The sequence below is a fragment of the Sparus aurata genome, chromosome 20 (genome assembly GCF_900880675.1).
Source record: "Sparus aurata chromosome 20, fSpaAur1.1, whole genome shotgun sequence".
NCBI lineage: Eukaryota > Metazoa > Chordata > Actinopteri > Spariformes > Sparidae > Sparus > Sparus aurata.
The window spans coordinates 4374849-4398029 of NC_044206.1; the positions used below are offsets into that span (position 1 = coordinate 4374849).

Below are 23181 nucleotides of genomic sequence, written 5' to 3' on the forward strand. Positions count from 1 at the left end.
TCTGTGAGTGGGTGGGATATATTATGCAGCAAGTGAACATGTTCTCAAAGTTGAAGTGTTAGTAGAAGGAAAAATAGGCAATTGAAAGGATTGGAGCGAGATTGACGAGGGCCAAACTGTGATGACTAGACGACTGGGTCAGAGTGTCTCCAAAACTGCAGCTCTTGTGGGGTGTTCCTGGTCTGCAGTGGTCAGGATCTATCAAAAGTGGTCCAAAGAAGGAACAGTGGTGAGCTGGTGACAGGGTCATGGGCGGCCAAGGCTCAATGATGCACGTGGGGGGCGAAGGCTGGCCCTGCGTGGTCCGATCCAACAGACGAGCTACTGTTGCTCAAATTGCTGAAGAAGTTAATGCTGGTTCTGATAGAAAGGTGTTAGAATACAGGGTGCATCACAGTTTGTTGTGTATGGGGCTGCATATCTGCAGACCAGTCAGGGTGCCCATGCTGACCCCTGTCCACCACCATAAGCACCAACAATGGGCACGTGAGCATCAGAACTGGACCACTGAGCAATGGAAGAAGGTGGCCTGGTCTTATGGATCGCATACTCTTTTACATCATGTGGATAGCCGGGTGCGTGTACGTCGCATACATGGGGAACACATGGCACCAGGATGCACTATGGGAAGAAGGCAAGCTGGCGAAGGCAGTGTGATGCTTTGGGCAAAGTTCTCCTGGGAAATCTTGGGTCCTGCCATCCATGTGTTGCTTTGTTTAACCTGGTCACCAAATTTGTTTAGCATATTAGCATGTTTGCTAATTAATCTTAAACACAAAGAAGAGCTGAGGATGAAAGTAATGTAATTTTGCAGGTACTTTTTAGGATCCAAAGTCTGGTACAAGAGACTAAAACTGATGAGGTTAGATGAAAAGTTTAGGTATCACCAAAGTTATTACAATGTCATCCTGGGAGGGATATGAATGTCTCAGTCAGATTTGGTTGCCATCCTACGGAAGCGCACTGCATTCACTGGATAAAAAAAAAAATCAGCCACACCATTTTTTTCTAGTGCGCGAATCTAATAACATTTATGGTAATCGTACTGAAGCCACTCTAAAGAGCTGCTGGTGGTGACTGTGTGGGTCAGACTGCAGTCTCACAGTCAGTTCCATGAAGCATACGAGGAATTGGATTTTGACAGAGGATTACTTAAATAGTACACAGTAGAAGTACTTCATTATAGTTACACAAGTATTCTAGGGAGTACTTAGTTCAACAGTATATGAATCTTGGTCTACTTATGGAAAATACGTTTTTTGATAACACATAAAAGTTGGACGAAATATCCTTATTCTTTTTCTCTGTTAAAGATTTTGACACAGGATTACTCGAAAAGTACACAATAAAAGTACTTCATATTATGCATGCAAGTAGTCTAGGAAGTGCTAAATCCAGCAGTTTATGAATCTTGAACTACTTATGGAAACAATGTTTTTCGTTGTTGTTGTTGTTTTTTCTCATGTCGTCCTTTACTTTGAAATCTGGATACCTTTGTGATACCTTCAGTTTATTACCGGGAGTATTTACTGTAAAAGTATGATCTGATAATTACGAGATGTTTTCTCATAATTACGAGATCCGGATCTCGTAATTACAAGATCTTTTCTCATAATTACAAGATCCTGATCTCATAATTACGAGATCTTTTTTCGTAATTATGAGATCTTTTCTCATAATTACGAGATAGGGTGTCAAATTTTTTTTTTATCCAGTGAATGCAATGTGCTTCCGTACCATCCAAGGATAAATGTAGAACAGTTGATCCACATGTGGCGGTGGAGTGATAGTCAGAGGATCAGGATTCATCCTGTGGGGACTGTGGATATATGTTCCGATTTTCATGCCAATCCATCCAAAAGTTGTCAAGACATTTCAGCCAAGAGATTAAGAGACTAAACCTCCATGTAGTGATTTGCTTTATTCAATGAGTCATTCTAATCCAATTATCTGTATGAAAATGCCCTATTTGGCCCTTTTCGCCCTTTTGGAATGGGGTGTCAAACATGAACATGGCTTATATTAAGTGACCCAGCTAATTTAAGCTTGTCTGAGTGAAATGAAAATAGGCTTCAGTGGCTCTTTTTGGACACACACACACTGTAATGTTAAAAGGATTGCACATTGCACTGTGTTTTACTGTCTCTGTGTCACATTGCTGGATAAGCCTGGCTGTGAGATGTATAGCTGTGCCTGTAATTCAGAATTACACACACACACACACACTCCCTATGCCTGTTAAATGTCCTCTCATCTAGTCTGAGTTTGCAGTTTAGCTGTGAAAGAATAGAAGGCTTCGGGGCTGTTGTGTGACACACAGACTTGTGAGATTGGAGGCTGTGGTATCTTTAGACAGCTGCTGAGTTGTGGATAAGCCTCTGTGTACTAGCTTGACCCTATATATAAGTCACCATGTATATATTATTTCAATCCATATATTTTTACCGCATAACCTCAGATTGCTTGACTTTGCATTACTATATATTTAAGTATTGCTAATGCTGTAATTCTTGTCCTGATTCTGCCACTCTTCTGATCTCAAAACCCACCCTTCATCTTCATTTTGGTGTCTTTGATTTCTCTTTAGGTGGCTCAGTTGCTTTTAAGCAGTAATATGGTCGCAGCTCTGTTGGAAGGGGAAGGAGGTCACGACAGCCTTGATTCTCCAACCACCACCCCCCTCCACCTGGCAGCCAGGAACGGACACAAAGACATCATCAAGTAAGATCACAGTGGGGAGCAATGTTGAAATGTTGTGTAACAGACAGAATTCTGTCACATGTCTGTTTCTATTATCCTTTCATCTTCCCAGCAGCTTCTATCAACTTTTAAAACATCTACTACTGCTGCTACTGCTACTAATACCATAAAGCTGTTATGTCCTGCTATTATGCTCATACCTCAGCTTCTGCTAATGCTACTAATGCCAGTACTTCAATAACTACCACTTAAACTACTACTATCTCTGCTCCTACATGTACTGTAATACCATTACAGATGCTACAATTACTCAAACTACTTCCACTGCAGTGATTACTAATGCCTGTTCTGCCAATGTTTGCTATTACTAAATTTAGGAGGACCACTTAAATTGCCATGCAAAGCAACCCATTCATATTTTTTGCATCTTAACTTTCCATATGAAGATGATTGATCATGGAAAGTTTTGTTTTCTTGAGTGATTTTTATTTTTATTTATAATTTTTCTTTGCCCTGGTGCCTTGGCAAAGCGTTTCCAGCGGAAACCATGCTCCTGATGTTTTACATGCTATACAAGGATAATTTTTTAAAAAGGAAATCATGGAGAGCAAAATTGCAACTAGCCCTCATAGACAACAAGTAACAAGTAACAAGTAATAAGTGTGGTGATGGCATTACCAAAAATGGTAAATACGACTAATGGGCAGAATCAGTGTTGCTACAACTGTTATCCCTATTAGAACTGCAGCTATATTTACTACTACCACTAGTTTGTCTACTACTACCATTAACATAAGATAAGATAAGGTAAGATAAGAAGTGGCTTTATTGATTTGGCACAGCAGCAAAAATGAACAAACATTATGCACATGATACAAAATGTAGCAATTTGACGTAGGAATTGACTAAGAGAAAAATGAAAGAATAAGATAAAAATATGCTCAAATAGATAGATGAGGTAGAATATAATAGAAATACTGGATAAACTAGATGTATCTGTGTGCATATACCTGTGTAATATTTATGTAAATGCTAGGGCTGTCAAAGTTAATGCGTTAATAACGCGTTAACGCAACATCCTCTTAACGCTGTAAATGTTTTTAACGCGCGATTAACGCTTGGTATTAAAAAAAGAAAAGAAACGTGCATTGTATGATTTACAGCCGTCGATGGCACCTGTAGTCTTGATCCAGAGGGTGGTAGAAGAATAAGAAAGGGAATCAGAAGAAGAAGAAGCAGGGTTGGCGGTTCGGGAAAAACACGGTGGACTGAAAAGCGAAAGCGAAAGGAAATGGAGAAAGGACTTATTGCGGTTTGCAAATTTACTTTCAAAACACTGCCAGATGGTTCTGTCGATAGGACAAAAGTTATTTGCACGTACTGTCGACATGAAATGAGTTACCATTTAAGTACTTTGAGTCTCAAATATCATTTTCAAGCCAAACACATGGCAGATGCAGAGAGCCCCCCGCCAAAAGCAGACATCATGTTTTGATCCCATTTAGAGTAAGGGGATTTTTTTTTAGCCTTTATTTTCTGCATGATTTGAAGTGTTGAATAAACATTTTCATAAAGCAAGCATATATTCCTAATCCTGACCCTTTCTTATGTTGTTAAAAGTATTAAGAACGTGAAAAAATACATTAAGGTAAATTTAGAACAGAAAAAATTTGCCCAAAAAGTTGAGATTAATTTGCGATTAATCACGAGTTAACTATGGACAAAATGCGATTAATCGATTAATCTGTGTCATTTTCTGAATTTAGCTGACTGTTGTAATTGTTCTAATACTTGCCTTTACCCACTTAGTCATTACAACCACATTACTCATGATTATATTAAAATAAATGTAATCATAATATTTTGTAAAAGTTCCAATAGTCACCCTTACATTAGTGCTTTAGAGGAGATTTTAAAATATTGACATGTACAGTATTTTGTGTGTTGCTAAAAATGTAGTGGTTAGTTTAAGGCCATATCACCTAACCCTGTACTGTTACTGCTGCTACAACCCTCTTATTCTATTGCTACCACTGCTATGACTATACTGTTACTTGTGCAAACACTGCTTCTAAAAAACTGCACTAGTATTACTAGTGTTAAGAGAAGAGTCATGCAAAATAAAGAGATAAATAGAAATTATAAATAAATAACATCACATGGGAGGAATTAAAAACAGATGAATGGGCTAAGAGCAATAAAAGGAATGAAAACATAAAAAGATGAAAAATCAATTTCAAAATGGTTACTCCCCCCTCAGCAAGTCTATTAAAGTGGGTTTTAAGAAGAGATATAACAAAAGTTACTGATTCTGCGAGCCTTATCTACTCAGGTAAGTTTGTCCAAAGACGAGGGGCCCTGACAGCAAATATGTGTGTCAGTCCTTAATTCACAGCTGCTTGAGGCTAAACATTTCCCCTCTGGTAGCTCCAGAAAGCAAAACCAATAATAATCTCCATATACTGTAGTGATATTTAACCCCTGTGACTTTTTAAATTCAGAACATATCCCAGAGTGGCTTGTTTAATATGCCAGCATATCTGTTTAAATATGTGTGTACTTTGCCAAGTAACCCCACCCTGCCTCTCAGAGATTCTGCAAACAATTCCCACCCGAAATGATCAGATCTTTTTTTGCAATACCCTCTCCAACCTCCTCTCTCCTCCTGCAGACACGAGGGAGAAGAGGCAAGCTTTCAACACAAACGGAAATATGAAAAACACACTGCATTAGCACAGGAGTTATGCAGAGTTTGCTCAGCAGAATTTGCCTGTGATCTCCCACTAAGGGATTTATGTCTCTTCAAAGAGTGCCATACTTATACAGCAAACGACTTATAGCACCTTCTTTTTGTATATCTGAAGAAGCTTTCTAAGTCTGGTTCAAACTGGAGCTGCAAATATTATACATATACATGCATATGTGTATATATATATGTATGTGTATATGTATGTGTATATCTATGTGTATGTATGTATGTATTTATGTATGTATGTGTATATATATATATATATATATATATAATGTTTGCAGCTCCAGTTCAAACCAGTTTATGTTGAGGATACTAAAGCTAAGCAACTGCTTATCAGCAGGACAGAGATGTGGAAGTCTAAGCTTTATGACAGTTTTTAGACATTCAGCATTCTCAAGGTTTCAGAGCATGATTAAAACTGTTGCTGCTGAGTCAAAGAAGAAGGTGTTGGTTACAATGGGTTCACTTCAGGCTCCCCTTTTCATCTAACTGCACGGTTTAATATTTCTCCTGTCTGTCCAGCCCCCCTGTGGTGTCCCACTTAGCGTGATCCCATCAAGTCAAGAGTGTTTGTCAGCAGCATTCACATTTCCCAAGTCACCATTAAGTTTTTTACCCCCAGTCAGCTCAGACCACAGGAGTTTACATCTTTGCGACTGCATTGTTTTTGAAAATTTAAATGCAGTTGTTTGATGGCGAAGGGGTGGGAAAAATCGATATGGCAATACATATTGTGTTGCTTCCTCTTGCGATATCGCAAGAGATGTCTCTCTCCCCCCCCCCCCCCCTTTTTTTTCTGTAGTAGTCAGAGGAATCAGTCTTGTAACAGAACATCAAGGCCAAAAGATTTCATTCTTGAGAAAATTGTATTAGTATATTTCAAGAATAAAGTTGTTACATTAAAGATTTTTATTTTCAAATTCCATTGTGGTCACTTCATTGTTACTTTTGGGCGAGATTATAACCATTCTCATCCACACTGCAATCCAGTAAGTGGCGGTAAGGCGCCTCAAAGCTATTTTCCAACTGCCATTAAACAACAAAAGTAGAGGATAGAGAAAACATTACCAAAGTGATTGCCATTTCCATCACATTTACATTTTGTAGAATGAGAGTGTAGGGTTACTGCTTCATGTACCACAGAATGTAACAACTATCTCAGGTGGAACCAGGTGGACACTGGTGGAACAAACTGTACTTTGTACTACTGTCTGTTTAATTTAAACGTATTTATGATTTGTGGTGTTTGGTTGCTTTTCTCCATTTTAGTGAACTCGCACCCACTTTGACTGCAAAACTGAGATAAATACCGAACCTTGACCTTCAAACCCTACTCTCCATGACTTAATTTTTTTAAAGTATTTATAGACTTGTTCCTTATTGTAGTTGTAGCCTGTAATCAGTGTCATAGACTTCTGCAGGAGTTTTTTTTTGTCAAACCTGAACATGTTTGACTTTTGTTGAAAGGAAACATGCTCGAACAAAGACTGTAGATGCAGAAGTGTTGCGTCCACCGGACACATTGGTGCCAAGAATGTTTCATGGAGTGGATTAACATTCAGAAAACACCATGGAAATGAATACAATTGATATCTTACAGCAGCGCTTTAGTGTTGTTTATTTCTTCCAAACCTGACTCAACCTTTACACAGCAAACTGAGGACCTCCTCCTCCTCCTGCACTGTTCTCTGGATCCGACACCATCAGCATTCCTACAGAACCAGAGACATATTTGCGCGTGTGTGTTTGTGTGTGGGTGGATGAGTGGGGGGTATATGGCTTAATGAGATGTTGCAGATGTCTGTAACAGTTGACTGGATGAATCTGTTTCTCAGTATTGCCTACAGCTTTACATGAGTGTTTCTGCTTTGATTTGCTAGGTTGCTGCTCAAGGCTGGCATTGACATCAACAGAGCCACCAAAGCCGGGACGTCTCTGCACGAGGCCGCCCTCTATGGCAAGACGGAAGTTGTGCGGCTGTTGCTTGATGTAAGTAAAGAAACTATAAATGTGATTTCAGTTCAGCTGAGATGTGGTTTAGAAGAATGACACAGATGTTTTTGTGTTGAAGGTGTAGCTAGAAAGATAATTTAAAACTTACTTGACTTCTTAGTACAACTACAGTGTTATTCTTTAATCAGGGAGGGAGGCATTTGTGGGAGGGTTTGTTTAAAAACGTGTGTGTGTGTGTGTGTGTGTGTGTGTGTGTGTGTGTGTGTGTGTGTGTACGTGTGTGTGTGTGTGTGTGTGTGTGTGTGTACGTGTGTGTACGTGTGTACGTGTGTACGTGTGTGTGTCTCTCTCTAGGCGGGCATCAATGTGAACATGCGCAACACGTACAACCAGACAGCTCTGGACATCGTCAACCAGTTCACCACTTCTACAGCCAGCAGGGAAATCAAACAGCTGCTGAGAGGTTTGTACATCTTACATTTTTTCACTGATGGTTTTATGAAGTTTGGATTTTTGGTTGAGACAGAGGCATGGTAAACAGTGGGGGAGTAGCCTCTAAATGACAAAGAGTGGGATCAGAATGGAATCAACATTAACATTTGTGCCTGCTGATGATGTGTCTGTGTCTTTGTGTGTCTGTGCAGAGGCATCAAGCTCTCTTCAGGTCAGAGCGGTGAAGGACTACTGGAACCTCCACGACCCAACCGCTCTTAACCTCCGGGCAGGAGAACTTGTTATGGTATTTGTTTTTGACTCTTTAACGGCTGTCTGCCACAGTAAATCATAGGTTCACTCAGTAGTTGTCCTATATTTGCTCTAGCTGTTTTAGAATACTCTTGGTGGTTTTGCCAAGAATAGTTTTCAAGTAGGCTGCACAAGAAGAATTCTGCATTCATTTGATTGATTGATTGATTGATTGATTGACTGACTGATAGTGCATCCATAAATCTATATCATTGTGAGCCCGTGAGCATAAGCCTGATTTGCACTCCCCCAGTTAAAATAAATGGACATTGGCTCCCCCCTTATCACCTGCCCGTCCAACAAAATCACAACTTAAGAAACACCAAAAATTGTATTATTATATTTCAAGAATAAAGTTGGTACATTAAAATAATTGTGTTTTCATATTCCATTGTGGTCACTTCATTGTTACTTTTGGATTAGATCATAACCATTCTGATTCACACAGCAATCCAGTAAGTGGCGGTAAGGCGCCTCAAAGCTATTAAACTACAAAAGTAGAGGAAGGAGAAGACATTACCAAAGATTGGGGAAAAATTGGTGTTTCTCTGTGTGGTCCCTGGAGTCCGTATTGGAAATAGTAGTATATTATTATAACAAGGCTGAGAAATTTGTAAAAAGATAAAAGCTCATCTCTTCTGCGAGATGGATGAATGACAGATGTCAGAAACACTTGAAAAAACCCTGCTGGTGTTGATTTCCTTTAGTGATTCATCAAAAGTATTTTCATTAACACCATAAACTCCCCTTGCTACATCTTTCCTAAGTAAAGGATTGTTGTGTTTTGTTAATCTTTGTTACCATACAGGAATTACTGCAATGCTATAACATCCAGTAGTACCGTTATATTTACATAAAACGGAGCTGTATAATCGATTGAGCTGGAATTAATTTTTTAGACCTGCTGGCAGCCGCTCAACTCTGCCTTTTCATTTTGAGGGGAATCACAGGCAGTGTAAGGATTGGAAGATGAAGACTGTTATGAGTGAAGTCTTGTTGTTAGGATTGTGTGGGATGTTGCAAGGTAATTTGGTGTACCCTGAGCAGGAGACCACAACAGAGAAACAGGCACAAACTTGCTGCTGTCACTCTCTTATTACCAACTTGTTTGCTCATTCCCCCCAACGTACTGTTTGCAGTAATTCATGTGTGTGCACATTTTGCATTTGTTTATGTGTTTACTACTGTGTATTTTGATATCTTCATACAGTATATAGTGACATCCCAGCCTCCTGTATGGACTTGTATGTTGTTGTGTGGTATCCTGTCAGAAGGCAGAGGTGTTTGTTTTTATCCTCTCCGGGCATTTTGTTAACACTCACAATGAATAGACTGTGTATTTCCAGCTCATTGGCTCCCTCATTATGAGCTTAAAAGTATGCCTGGAGGAGTCACACACATGACATGCACGCTTGGAGTTGATGTACAGATGACAGGGGTTCGGAAAGCAGTCCGCAAAGTTTCCAGTTTTTCAGCCACTTTCCTGCTTTACCTTTAATCAAACCTCTCAGTCTTCACATGACTGAATCATTTGTTCGTGATTGTTTAAGTTTCATAGACTAGACTTAATGTGATTGTGAATCGTTGCGAGGCTAATGCTGTTTGCAGTGACACAGGCATTTCCGCTGAAGCGTGCTCATGATTTGTTGGTGTCAGGTCCTGGAGCAGCACTCAGACGGTCGCTGGAAAGGTCACATCCATGACACCCAGCGGGGGACGGACCGGGTGGGCTTTTTCCCCCCTTCAGTGGTGGAGGTCCTCAGCAGACGAGCAGGTAGACAAACAAGTAGCTCACACACAACATCTGCAGAAACCGTGAAAGGTAGCCCATTACATTTACTCAAGTACAGTACTATGAACAGTTTGAGGTGCGTTATGTGAATGTTTTCTTTTTCTTTTGAGCGTGAAAGTTCATTCTAGATATGAAAAACAGCAAATATATATTGAAATATACATATTTGAATATTAATATATACATAATCACCTGGTAGATCTCAGATCACCATGGGCCCCTGGGTTTAATTTTTATTTTTATTTTGCTCATTTGATTTTACAGTCAGTCAATAGTCCAATAGTCAACATTCTTAAGTGCAGTTTCAATAAATCAAAAACTACGGGGCACTGAAAGGTTATGTTATGTAGCTTAGGAGTACTGGTTGTCAGGGCGTGTAATGAAGCTGCCATGTGTAGTTTGTTTTGGTTACTGTACTTGATACATACATAATTTATTAGTCCCCTCAGGAATCCGCGATTCCGCGATCGCAGAAATTACCGCAGATTTCTCGGCTGTCCGCGGATTCAAAGACCTTCCGCGGAATATCACATTTTGCATGTAGTTTTCATCCCGGCCGCTAGATGTCGCTGTCAGATAGACTGGGCTCTAGACTCACAGTAGACGTACACTACCCACTGCATCCGGTGGACGCGGGAAACCTTTACAAAAGAAAAAAACTGTTTATAATTTGGACTTGATCGCACATTTTATGTCAGCATTTCATTGCTGTAACTGAATGTTTACATTTACTATCTGCAGTATGCAGTAGGCACTTTCTGTTCCTAAACCTTCACCCATACTTTGGTGAAAAGTTTTGCACTTTTTCTGTTGCAAATAAATCTGCCCAACAGGGACAAAGAAAATGTTGATGTTGATTATTTTAAAACCAGTAATAGTAGGTTCCACAATATTTTACAGTGTTCTGGTATTGCAATCAATTTCACAAGAGAATATTTAATTCATTATTACATTAAAAAAGTATGTTTTTTAAATGTTTGCGGAATTTTAACTTTCAAGCCGCGGAATCAAGAATTGCTCTCCATAGAATCAAAATTGCTCTCCGTGGAATTTACACTTTGTCTCTGCAGATTCCTGGGGGGACTACATAATGCACAGAGACTTGTTGGTGGGAGCAGTAATGTTTACTATATCATACTCCAGCTGACTATGGTAACTTTGTCCTCGGGCCAGATGAGACCACGCACGCTGACGCTTGAACTGACAGAGTGCTGTTAAAAGGGCTAACTTAACCCAGGGCAATGGTTATATCTGGGCTAAAAATATGTCTCCACACAAGCAGGGTCTGTCTTGATGACATCACCAGCAGGTTCAGCGTGCTTGTAAATCATCAGATTTAATCCCTGTGAATGAAGTGAATATGATCCCCATGCTTGTTTTGCAGCTGTAAAGCCATTGACATTCAAACAGCGGGACAGTGAGGGGTCCAATAACCGCAACAGACATAGATCCACACACACACAAGCTCAAACACTTCATCTGTAGGTCCTCAACAAACCAGGCAACACACACACACACACACACACACAAAAAAAAGACACATTAATAGGATTACTATGGCCAGATTGCAAAGTGTCAGCTCAGTGCTAAAGCCTTCGTGGTCTACGCTGGGATATTGTGCGCTCTTGGTGTGTGTGTGTGTGTGCATGTGTGCGTGTGTGTGTGTCTGCTCATGCTTGAGCGAGAAGAGACAAGAGAAAGAGAGTTTGACTTTAAGTCGGTGACAGGCTCTCTGCTCATGAGGCAAACTCAGCAGTGTGTGTGTGTGTGTGTGTGTGTGTGTGTGTGTGTGTGTGTGTGTGTGTGTTCGCTTGAGCTCTGTGATAATGTCAATGGTGTCAGCAACCGTGGACCAACAACACACAAAGGAAAAGTAAGCCCTCTCAGCGTCGCTGGTGATCTTACACTCCCATTCAGCAGCCTGTTATGTAACACCAGAAGGATTTATGGTGTATTTGCCCTTTTTTAGCTCTTGTTCCGTACTCAATAAACAAGAATGCAAGATGAAGTCCATAATGTGATCACCAGACTTCAAAAAGGTGCTTTTAGTTGCAGTCTTAGCCTGTTCCACCACCTGTGCATGCAGCTCAAACTGACAAACACACATGCATGTACATGAACTTCTTTCCCTCACTAATGCATGCCAGCCTCATCCAAACCTGTCTCCCTGACCCTAGGAGGCACTTTGTCCCGCCAAGCCTCAAAACCTTGCCAGCGACAAAACTTTGCATCAAGAGCTCCTCCCTCAAGCCACGGCCCTGGCCCTCAGACTGACGACTCATACACTCATGGCTATGATCCCACAGGTAGATACACACACGCACTCTCAAACTTCCTCCAATCTGTTTGCTTTCTGTTCACAACCTGTTCATGACATCCATGACCTCCAAGGCAAGGATGGATGACTGAACAAATAACAGGTAACATTTCTTATTTGAAAGTCAATCAAATGAATAGAAAAAGGTGCACAACAGCTACCAAGAGATAGCAGACAACAACAAACTGGTACAAAATGATCACAAAAATAAACAGCGAAATACATTAAATGACCTCAGAGATTCAAAACAATTACAAAGAGACACAAAGGTAGATGAAAGAGACTCAAATCGACCACAAAAACAACTACAAAAAGATGTATGTACACAAATGACCTCAAATGACACAGCAACAGTGTTTGCAGTCTTTTTGTCTCTTTTAGTTTTGGACCTATGGATTCATTCTCTGTCTGTGTTCCCCGGTTTCACATTCCCTCCCAAAAAGCACCCTGATCCTAGTCTCCTCTCAATCAGTCCGCTGGTACTTGATAAATCCTCTCCTAGCTACAGTGTGGTATTTGGTGTCTAAAGTGTGTGTGTGTTTGTTAGGTGCTCCACCTGACAGTCAGCTCTCAACCTCAGCTAGTCCTGCTAGCCCCACTCAGGACATTTGGGTCCTCAGGAGCTCTCCCACTGGTAAGGGTGTGTGGTCCCTTACCCCTGCCACCCCTCACACCCTGTGTGAACTTATAGGCCAGATCCAATCCCAGCCATCCTGATAAACTGTGCCTTTCTAAGAAAGCTTATTCCCATCTTTATCCCTTTATATCCCCAAGTCTTGACCCTCACCACCCTGCAAATCCCATGCACCCCCACTGCCATCCACACACCTCAAATAATCCAGTAACCATAAACAAACTGTCTCACAGCGAGCGGGACGTGATGGTAAGTGAGGAGCACTCCTTTCCTGATGGTTGTCTCAGGTTTTTTACAGATTGCCTGTGTAGCTATACCACCACACTGAACACCTGCACAGCAAAAATCTGAAAAACAATTATCTTAACAAGTCATTTCATTTAGTGTCATGACATTTTTTTGTTTTTCCCAAGCAAAGAGATGTCATTTTTAATTTAATTTGATTTTCATTTCTAAATGTATTAATTTAAATATTTTGTTAAATAAACCTAATCGCTTTCTTTTCTCAAGTTAGATGAGAGGATTGATATAAATCTTAACTCTTTGTGTTGAGTGTGTGTGATTAACCTAGCTTTAGCATAAAAGCTCACTTATAACATTCAATCTTGATTCTTTGACGTGTACACAAACTGGAATGTAAATGTGAGCAATTTATATAACCTGTTGTTTGTTAAGGAGTAGTTACAACACTTAGCTCTAAGAATAGACAATCAGTAAGCATTAGACCTATTAAAAGTCTCATTTTTGTAATGTGACACACACAGACATGAGAGTGATATCGACCTTCTCATTCAACTCTTGTAAAGAAAACAAGTAAGTGTATTTCCTAATATAAACGTATCCTTTAAGGATAAAGAGGGCTTGTCAGTGACTTGTTAAGATTGTTATTGGATTGTTTGCAGTTACCTCAGACCACATACCTTTACTTACAAATTACACCCTACAACCCTGCCTTCTCGTGTTCTCTTCGAGTCTGATTTAACACCGTAGTCTCTCTCTCTCTCTCTGTTTTCTGCTTCCCTTTCTGTCTCTCTCAGGTGACAGAAGCAGTGTTGGCAGTGCGGGCAGCGTGGGCAGCAGTCGCAGCGCTGGTAGCGGCCAGAGCTCAGAGAGCGGTCACAAACAGAATGGGACTCAAAACCGCCACAATTCTGACACTGGAAAGGTTAGGCTTGTAAGTACTAATGATATTACATGCAAGTTAGATTAAGTCAAGCATCTGTACTTTATTACCACCTCTATGTAGGCTGTCTCCTTTGAAAACCTTTCATTAGAGTTCTCTTACTCATTTTATGAATGACTTTGAAGCTGTGATAACTACAACATGTAAGAACGCAGTAGATTTCTTGTTTGCTCATGCTTTGTGAATAAACAAACAGTAATAAAAGATAATGTAACTTGCCATGTTGGATATTGTTTACATCGCGTGTCAGTAATTGGAGTTTCACTGTTCTGTGTTGCATCTTCCCTCATGTTTCTTTGCATGTAGCTGGCTCCCTCTGCTGGTGAACCGGGAGAACATCTCCACATTGCAGCAGCGGACCACAGCAAACAGGCAGATGGGACCACAGGTTATTATTATTATCTTTATTGACAGACTCGAGGTCCAGGTATAAAAAAACACACACAATAAACAGACAAACATGCCCAGGTTAGTCAGGGAATAGACCATAGTCTGTTTTCTCCCTGTGTATAATAAGAGTTCTCTTCTTCTAATTAGTGTGCACTCTGTATCAGCTCTTTTCTTGACAAAAATGGGAAATGTGGGGTCTCTGTAAATAAATTACTTAAAGATTATAGTCTAGACCTGCTGAATTTGGAAAGTATCATGAGATGACTTTTGTTTTGAATTGGCGCTACACAGAAAAAGATTGATCGATTGAAGTAAAAACATGATTACAGAAAAATGTGTGTTCTTGCGAAATGTTTGCACTGCACTGTCAATTTTCTATGACATCAACCGCTCTGATCTGTATCTGTAGGCTACATCATCTGTGGTTGCCCCATCACTCAGCATCATAACTCAGAGTGATATGTCCTCCGAATAATGTCATATTTTAAGGCTCTTTCGAGATGCACAATATATATCTCAGTATTTCAAAATCTTCTTTAAAGCCCTTCATAAATACTCAGACTGGGTGACTAAATCAAATACGGCAATATTTTCAAGAAAATGCATCAGCATTTATATTGACAATATTATAGGGATGACTGTGGGTGATTTAATGAGCTATTAACACAAAGGTTGTTAGTAGATATCCCAGTGGGTGCAGAAGAGTATATGAACAAGTAGAGCAGTCAGAAAGTTCAGAATATGACATCACTTTGCTGCTTTTAAAACCAGGAAAGACTCATGATTTAGCTGTATTAAAAATCTAACACAATATGTTGTCTCATCAGAATTAGAATCGGAAATACTTTATTGATCCCCGAGGGGAAATTGCTTGCATTAACAGCTGCTTCCATTCAAGTGTCTTAGAAAATATGCAGAAAATTAACAACTATTTATAAATAAGAATAATAAAAATTAGGGCCGGGACTCGATTAAAAAAATTAATCGAATTAATCAGAGGCTTTGTAATTAATTAATTATAATATTTGACCTGAGCACAGTGAGAAGCAATTTTTTCACATGGATTTTAGTATACCATTGAATAATGACTGAATACAGAAGCTTAAGCAACAAAACATTGTTTTTGTTTTTTCAAGACCAACAGACCAGTGCAATTTTTAAATATTTTTTTGGCCTTTTATGGCTTTATTGACAGAACAGCTGAAGATATGACAGGAAACAGGGAGAGAGAGAGAGAGGGGGAGTGACACGCAGCAAACGGACCCAGGCCGGGAGTCGAACCTGGGTCCGCTGCAGAGCCTCAGCACATGGGACGCGTGCTCTACCCACTGAGCTAAACGCTGCCCCGACCGGTGCAATTTTTGCCATAAAGTGCAGCCATAGCATGCTCTTATCTACGCTGCCATCCGTCCGCTTTTGAAAACAAAATTTCCCATCCACGGGGCCAACCAAAGCAGTCTCATCTGCTTCTTCGTTCATTGTTGTTGTCTGAAGTCATGAACGTTAGTTGGTGCTCCAGTATAATCGGTACCCCTGAAACTCTTCCAGTGAGAAACGTTCCGCGGTGCAAAAATAAGTTAATTTTTTTAACGTGTTAATTTTTGTGTAATTAATTAATCGTAATTAATGCGTTAAAGTCCCGGCCCTAATAAAAATATAAGTATCACTATAATGTCTGGTTATCGGGTTACTTTGCTCAAATGATCAGAGACCTGTGACTTATGATATGATATACTATTTTAATCCCAAATTGGGAAATTATTTTTTCCACTCACATTACACACAGGTGCGCACACACACACACAGAGGAGATGAGCGAAGGGGCAGCCACACATGCCATGGCGTCGAATGAGCAGTGTTAGGGGTCGGTGCCTTGCTCAAGGGCACCTCGGCAATGCCCAGGATGTGAACCGACGACCTTCAAGTCCCCAAGCCAAGTCCCTATGGACTGAGCTATTGCCACCGTATTATGACATACCTCGTAAATCAGTGGTTGTCAGGTTAGGGTCGGGGGCCCCCAGGATTCCTAGAGGGGATTCCAGGGGGTCCTTGCAAAAAGGGAACACATTTATTTTGACTGTTATTTCTTCCTAAAGTTACAAACTTACAGCTCATGTTAACATGTTTTGTCTAATTGTGTTTAGGGTTAGCTGTAACTCCTGTCCTTTTTTCCTGTATTGCAGATTTTTTTTTTTCGTAATAACTACATTCATACTCATGATATGTGTTTCTTATAACTCAAGGACTTTTTTCTCTCTTAAATGTCACAATCTTAGATGTTTTGTCCTAACAGAGGTCCTACTGACTTGGTGTAGTATTCACTTTCATTTTGGAAGATTAAAGCGTATTTCTCTGTTTAATTCCTGCCTTTGCAAGAAACCCAAGTACGAAGGTGAACCCAAGTAAGACTTACGTATGTTTAAGAAGCCTTTCTATGGGATACATCATGGTAAACAGCATCAAAGCACTCGATGCTATTGCTCTACCTTTTAAACATCACTGTACCTCTGTATACTGGAGGAATGTGATAAAAGATGAGTGTAGCAGTTGTGCTTCTGTTCTGCAGATTGAGCTGTTATTGCGCTCAGTCTGAAAGGAAATGAGATGGAAGAAGGGTGAAAAGGCTGACCTCACCTCACCACAGAAACCAATAAAACCACAAGATACTCCCAAACACACATCCCATAAATGTACCCGCTCGCCTCTCAAAGGGAACACTGAAGGCTAGCTTAATGTGTCTTTGTGTGTGCAGCAAGCAGTAAGATGTTTACAACAGGTGCAGAGACATCACAGATTATATCATCATAGGATCTCTGTCAACCTCGGGCTGAATAGGAAGGAGGGTTAAGGTGAAGTGGAAGAGAAATGAGGAGTGGGAGGGACGGGACAGAGGAAGGAGACGAGAACAGAAGCAGAGTGAGCAAAGCATATTGGTGAAATGAAGGACAAAGAGGACAGATTAGTTGACTGAAGTCGAAGACATGTCTGTTCTGCATGAAGGATAGACAGAAGGGAGGATGAGGTGCCAAACATCAGGAGCTCTGCCGCTCTCATTCTTCTTGAACGGTGAGAAGAAAGTAGGGATCTGATGGGATGCTTGATGTTTTGAGAGGGCTGCAGGGGATCAAGCAGCTCTGTCACTAGATTGAGTTGTTAAACCAGAGGAGTCTGCTCACCTCAGTGCTAATTTATTGAGGGTTGGGATTTGAAGGCAGCTAGACAGTGTAAAGGAAAACAGAAAAAATGCTTCTGATAGATTCATGAGACTCTTCTGATCCTAAATGTAGAATCTTCTAGGATAATAATTTCACACCAGTCTGACTTTTGGAGTTTCTTTCCCCCTTGCATGAGGAAAGTGTCTGTAATTTTTTTTTTTTTTTACATTTTTTCCAAAGTGACTTACAGTAATTCATACATTGCATGTATGCTTTACATTGTATGCTTTATTTATAATGATTTAGAAAATTGCGTTAGTTATTTTTTTTAATGTTCACACTTTCTCAAGAGAAGCCTGCTTCTCAATCCAAAAGTCAAAGAAGTTTTGTGTCGTGACTCATGCTGACTCGGCACAGAAGCTCTCTCACTTCTCACTCTGCTGACTGTATGTTTTAATGAATGAATTTGAACCCTTAAAAATATATAATTAAATAACTTTTTTTGATCTAGGCAAATCAGCTGTTCTTTCCTCACTCTGCAGAGTTAAGCCTGCGTGTTCTGAAAGGTGCGTTTATAGCTAAAACTTACTGTAGACGGATAATTAAAGGCTAGATGGATCCTGTCAGGAAGGATGACTGAAACAGTAGAGAGAAAACGGGGGAGCGATCAAAACACTCGCCTCGGGCTAAAGGTGGGGAAAATGGAGTAAAGGTACATTCTGCAGAGTTCTGTGGTAATGTGTCATGACTGACAGGAAGATGAGTCATGAGTGTGTTCGGTGGGTTTTCAGATCAGGTAGATGACACACCCTACTCACCTGAGGGGACACAAAACAACCCCCCCCCCACCCCACACAGCTGCATGGAGGAGACTGATTCAACTTGACTTGATTTACTGGGACATGGATGAGATTAATGCAGATTATATCAGTATCTAAACACCCTTGTGCTATTTTCAGCATTGTCTTACATTTAGCTTGAACTCACTGAGACTGTGTTCTGTGTGTCTCCTGGTGGGTTTGGTTTGCTCACCATGTAGTCCCTCACAATAAAGTGAGGTGGAGTCTGTCGCCCTCTACGATTGATTGTGTGTGTTTTCTAGGTGGTTCCCGTCGGCAGGTCAACGGCACTCCTCAGAAAGGCTTCATAAGGCCAGAGCAGCTTCTGGAGGGCAAGGTGAGCTGGAAGGAATGTGTGTGTGCCTAGGTGAATATTTCTGTGTGTGTGTGAGAGCGCGGCCTCGTAAATCTCCCCTCTCTCTGTCGTCAGGACTCTGAGGCCATCTACCAGTGGTTGTGTGAGTTTCAGCTGGAGCAGTACACCTCCAACTTCATCAAAGCAGGATATGATGTACCCACCATCAGCAGGATGACCCCCGAGGTGTGTGTGTGTTACAATTAGAATGTCCATTAATATATATCCATAATATATGTAATACATGTGAGACGAAGGCTACTGATTGGTTTCTGTTTTGAAGTATTTAACCAGGCTATTACAACACACTTATATGTTAATTGTATGTATTGAAGATAGTTGGGAGAGCTTAGTAAGAGATTTGACATGAATATGTGAAACTGATCCGCATTGTATTTCCAAGTAGCATCATGGTGGCAGACAGTGCCCTAAGCACACAGACAGAATGTAAGTAAATGGAGAAAATCTGTTCAGTACCTTCAGTTTAGATCAAAATGCTTCCAATACATAAAACCTAAGCTAATTTAAATACACTTTTGATGGCACACATGCAGCACAGAGAAGGAGATGCTGCAAGTCGTAGAGAAATGCATGATGGGTCAGGATTCCAATCACAAACCATTATGACAGCATCCACATGATTATAAACAGTTGGTGAGATTGTTTAGGTCAACAGGTAGACACCAGAGGAAACATGTTGAAAAAACACACAGACATCATCATCATGATGTCACGCTTATTTTGGATAAAACACACTGGTGCGTCTTCATGTCGGAGCTGTTTGGTTCTGTGTGAACAAACAAAGGCGGAGAACCGCTGCAGCAGCAATAATGCAGCGTCTCTGTGTGAAAAGGGCTACTGATGACAATACACACCTACAGAGTTGCATTTAGCTTTTACTCATTACTAGTGTTCATCTTTGTTTAGCTCACCCTGTAAACTTTAAATGGTATGAAATGGTATTATTGTAGAATGTTTGTCTTTTAGCTTGTTTCATTTATTTGCTGTGCTATGCTTTCTTGTGTTTGTATATTTGCTTTGAAAAGCAGATCTGAAGGATCTTTCAAAAAAAGTGTATCTTATTTATATCAGTTGTTTACCGGTATTCACTGTCTGCTTACATGTGTGTTGTTGTGCAGGACCTGACAGCCATTGGAGTGACCAAACCAGGCCACAGGAAGAAGATCTCGATGGAAATCAGCAAGCTGAGCATCCCAGAGTGGCTGCCGGATTACATACCTGTGAGAAAACACCTCTGATGTCCCCCCCATGTTGTAACAATCACGAGGCTACTTCTCATTGATTTCTTGTAATGATTTAAACCACGAGTGTTTAAAATCAGCAAAGCACAAAATCTAGGATGATAATGACTTCTGTGATTAGTTAGTCTCATTGCCCAACCCTTTTTATTTACTTCTTTCTTTTCTTTACTGCTCAGGCTGACCTGGGAGAGTGGTTGAGTGTGATTGGACTTCCTCAGTACCAGAAGAGATTGTGCGACAATGGCTATGACTCCATCACCATTGTCAAAGACATCACCTGGGAGGACCTGCAGGAGATAGGCATCACCAAACTGGGTGAGGAATTAGATGATCTGGATGTTAGTGGTCTCCTCAAAGGATGAAGCCATTCTGTTTCTAAAGATGTCCTCGTATTTGCAAATAATTTATGACTAGTACCTTTGGATAGCAAAATTGAGAAGAAGCTTGTGTGTGTTGTGTGTACTAGTGTCAAATTATCCCTTTAATGGTAGCATCACTGAAGTAAAGTTTGCTTGACTAGTACATTTTGTGTGGTCTTGACTGAAGATTTTATTTTTCTTCTGTTTTCGAGGACAAGAAGGACATTCACATTTAACAGTGTTGTCTATAAAGCAACAGACTTCTGAAATGAAGAGAAATGTAATGCTCCTGTTATCCTGTCATTTCCACAGAGGTCCCCGTTCATCAAAAGTTCCATAACATTGCTTTGAACCACTCTGTGAACTCTAAGAATTTCAATCTCTCTGTTTCAGGCCATCAGAAGAAGCTGATGTTAGCAGTGAAGAGACTTTGTGGCCTCCAGCGCTCTCGTAACCATGGCGACAGAGCTGGAGGCGGGACTGTCCGACGGAAGCCCCCCGCTGCCCTGGAGCTGGTGGCCATCGAACACACACCGACACGCAACGTGCACTCTCACGGTCGCTCTGATGCTTCTTCTGATGACTGCTGCCCCTCCCCGCGCACCCCCAGGGCCCTCCTCTCCTTCCAGGACAGCGAGTTGAGTGCTGAGCTGCAGAGTGCTATGATGGGCAGGGCAGGAGGAGGAGCAGCCGAGGCGTTCGGGATCAGGGGCGTGACTTCTGCTGCGGCCGTATCTGCCATGTCAAACAGTCAGGAGAGCATTAGCGTGCGATCGCGGGGATCTGGGAATTCTGGGAATTCTGGAAATTCCAATTCAGGATATCCTCAAGATCAGCAAGCCGCACAATCTTCAGCCAGGACATCCAGCCGGGCCGAAGAGATTCTGGGGAGTGGTGTTGGGGAGGAGGCCATGTCTGGAGGAAGCAGTCCTAGAGGCAGGAGTAGGCAGACACCCACAGAGATGTGGGAGCAGCAGAGTCGCTCTGCTACCCCCAACAAACTCCCTTTCTCCCCTCTTACACCTCCACTAACTCCCAGCAAGATGCCTCGCTTCGCCTACCCAGCTGTCCCACCCAAGGCCAGACACTTCCAGTCCCCTAACCGCCTCCATCAGCCTCAGCAGCACCCGCCCTCCTCGCCTTCCTCTCCATCCTCACAGCCTTCCCCCACACAGAAGGCCTTCAGTTACCTCCACGCCCAGACAGGAGGCGTCAACGGGACTCCATGGGGGCTCTCCAAGCCTCTGCCTGGAGCTGTCCCCCTGCTAGGACCCCGACCTGGACAAGGTCCAGCTAATGGCGTCCAGAGGGGTCCGCACAAGAAGCGCGCCCAAAGCCTGACGCGCTACGCTCTTTCCGACGGCGAACCAGATGAAGACGACGACCTCGCTCTCTCCTGCACCTCCTCTTCCTCCGCGGCCATGCCTTCCTACGCCACACTGTCGCGCAGGCCAGGACGTGGGCACACAAGCGCCACGGGGACGCAACGCCACATCAACCGCAGCCACTCGTTTGCCGTGCGATCCCGACGTAAAGGTCCACCCCCACCACCCCCAAAAAGGATGAGCTCAGTTACTGGCAGCCCTACACGTCAACCAGGAAACGGGAAAGTGGGGGATCCAGAGGTGAAGGGGGGGGTGGAGATGGAGAGCACAGGCAGCGTGAGGAGCATTGCAGCCAGGCTCGAGGGCAGCAGCAGCAGCAGCAGCAGTCCAACCAGGAGGATAGATATACCACCGCCTCATATCCCAGTCTCACCCGTTTTCAGCCCTGCTTCCTCGCCCGTTTCACGCGGAATGAGTCCCCATATCATTCTGCAGCACTCCAAACCTGTCCCTGCTCTGGGCGTGGGGGGCCTGAGGAGGACAGCAAGTGAGAGGACAGAGGTGGAGACTGGCAAACAAAGAGGTGGAGGTACAGAAGGAACACTTGAAGAGAAAGCAAGGAAAAGTGAGAGAACATCAAAGAGTGCTTCTGCATCTCCGAAGCACAACGACCACCTCCCTTTCGCCGAAGAAGGCAACCTCACCATCAAACAGCGGCCCAGGATGGCAGTTGTCACCCCAGCAGACGCTGAACTCAGGACTCCTCCAGAGGGTCCGGTCCAGCCCCCGAACACCCTGGAGCTCCCAGAGTTCAATCTGAAGGAGTCTGACACAGTGAAGAGACGACACAAACCCAAAGACTCGTCGACGCCTGAGGAGGCGACCACCCCCAACATGGATGACAGCAACTCACACACCAATGGTCACCACACATATAATCATGTCAACAGGCCGAGCGACGACGAGTCTCAGCAGCTGAGAAACATGTTCCACAGAGTAGGCTCCATGGGAAAAGGCCCAAAGCCTCCAGTGTCCTCAAAACCCTGCAGTCCTCTTAAACAACCCCCAAACAACCGAGCAGCAACCCCACAGAAAGAACTGTGTTCAGGACAAGCCAGTGCACCAACAGCCATTCCTAAACTAACCAGCGTCCAGATTCACACAGTCTCCCCAAAGCTGGGTGGCAGCGGACACACACAGACATGTATACCTAGTCCCAAACCCGTCAGACGGCCTCAGACAGTGACGTCCATGCCGGAGAGTCCACAGAAAGCTGCTGCTGTGTCTGTGTCGAGACTCCCTCAGCCCAGCACGGCCTCGGCACCAACTGCAGGTAACACCGACCAAAACAACTCAACTAGATATTGTACTGTATTTGGCTCATTTAAGAAAAACTACTTTGCCCTTCAAAATCTATTTAT

The 23181-nt window shown here is 42.2% G+C and overlaps 1 protein-coding gene across 6 annotated transcripts in view; it reads left to right on the forward strand.

The window, feature by feature from the left end:
- Nucleotides 1–23181, forward strand: part of caskin2 (CASK interacting protein 2) — a 59240-nt gene that overhangs the window by 33184 nt on the left and 2875 nt on the right. For 4 of the 6 annotated variants that reach the window (XM_030400229.1, XM_030400232.1, XM_030400230.1 and 1 more), the window contains 14 exons: nt 2588–2721; nt 7333–7441; nt 7760–7868; nt 8050–8144; nt 9806–9923; nt 12119–12247; nt 12806–12892; nt 13930–14066; nt 14382–14463; nt 18723–18796; nt 18890–19000; nt 19954–20055; nt 20253–20391; nt 20829–23093. In XM_030400229.1, coding sequence (XP_030256089.1) covers nt 2588–2721; nt 7333–7441; nt 7760–7868; nt 8050–8144; nt 9806–9923; nt 12119–12247; nt 12806–12892; nt 13930–14066; nt 14382–14463; nt 18723–18796; nt 18890–19000; nt 19954–20055; nt 20253–20391; nt 20829–23093 — 3691 coding nt within the window. The remainder of the gene's footprint in view (nt 1–2587; nt 2722–7332; nt 7442–7759; nt 7869–8049; nt 8145–9805; nt 9924–12118; nt 12248–12805; nt 12893–13929; nt 14067–14381; nt 14464–18722; nt 18797–18889; nt 19001–19953; nt 20056–20252; nt 20392–20828; nt 23094–23181) is intronic. The other 2 variants (XM_030400233.1, XM_030400234.1) reach the window with 2 other exon arrangements.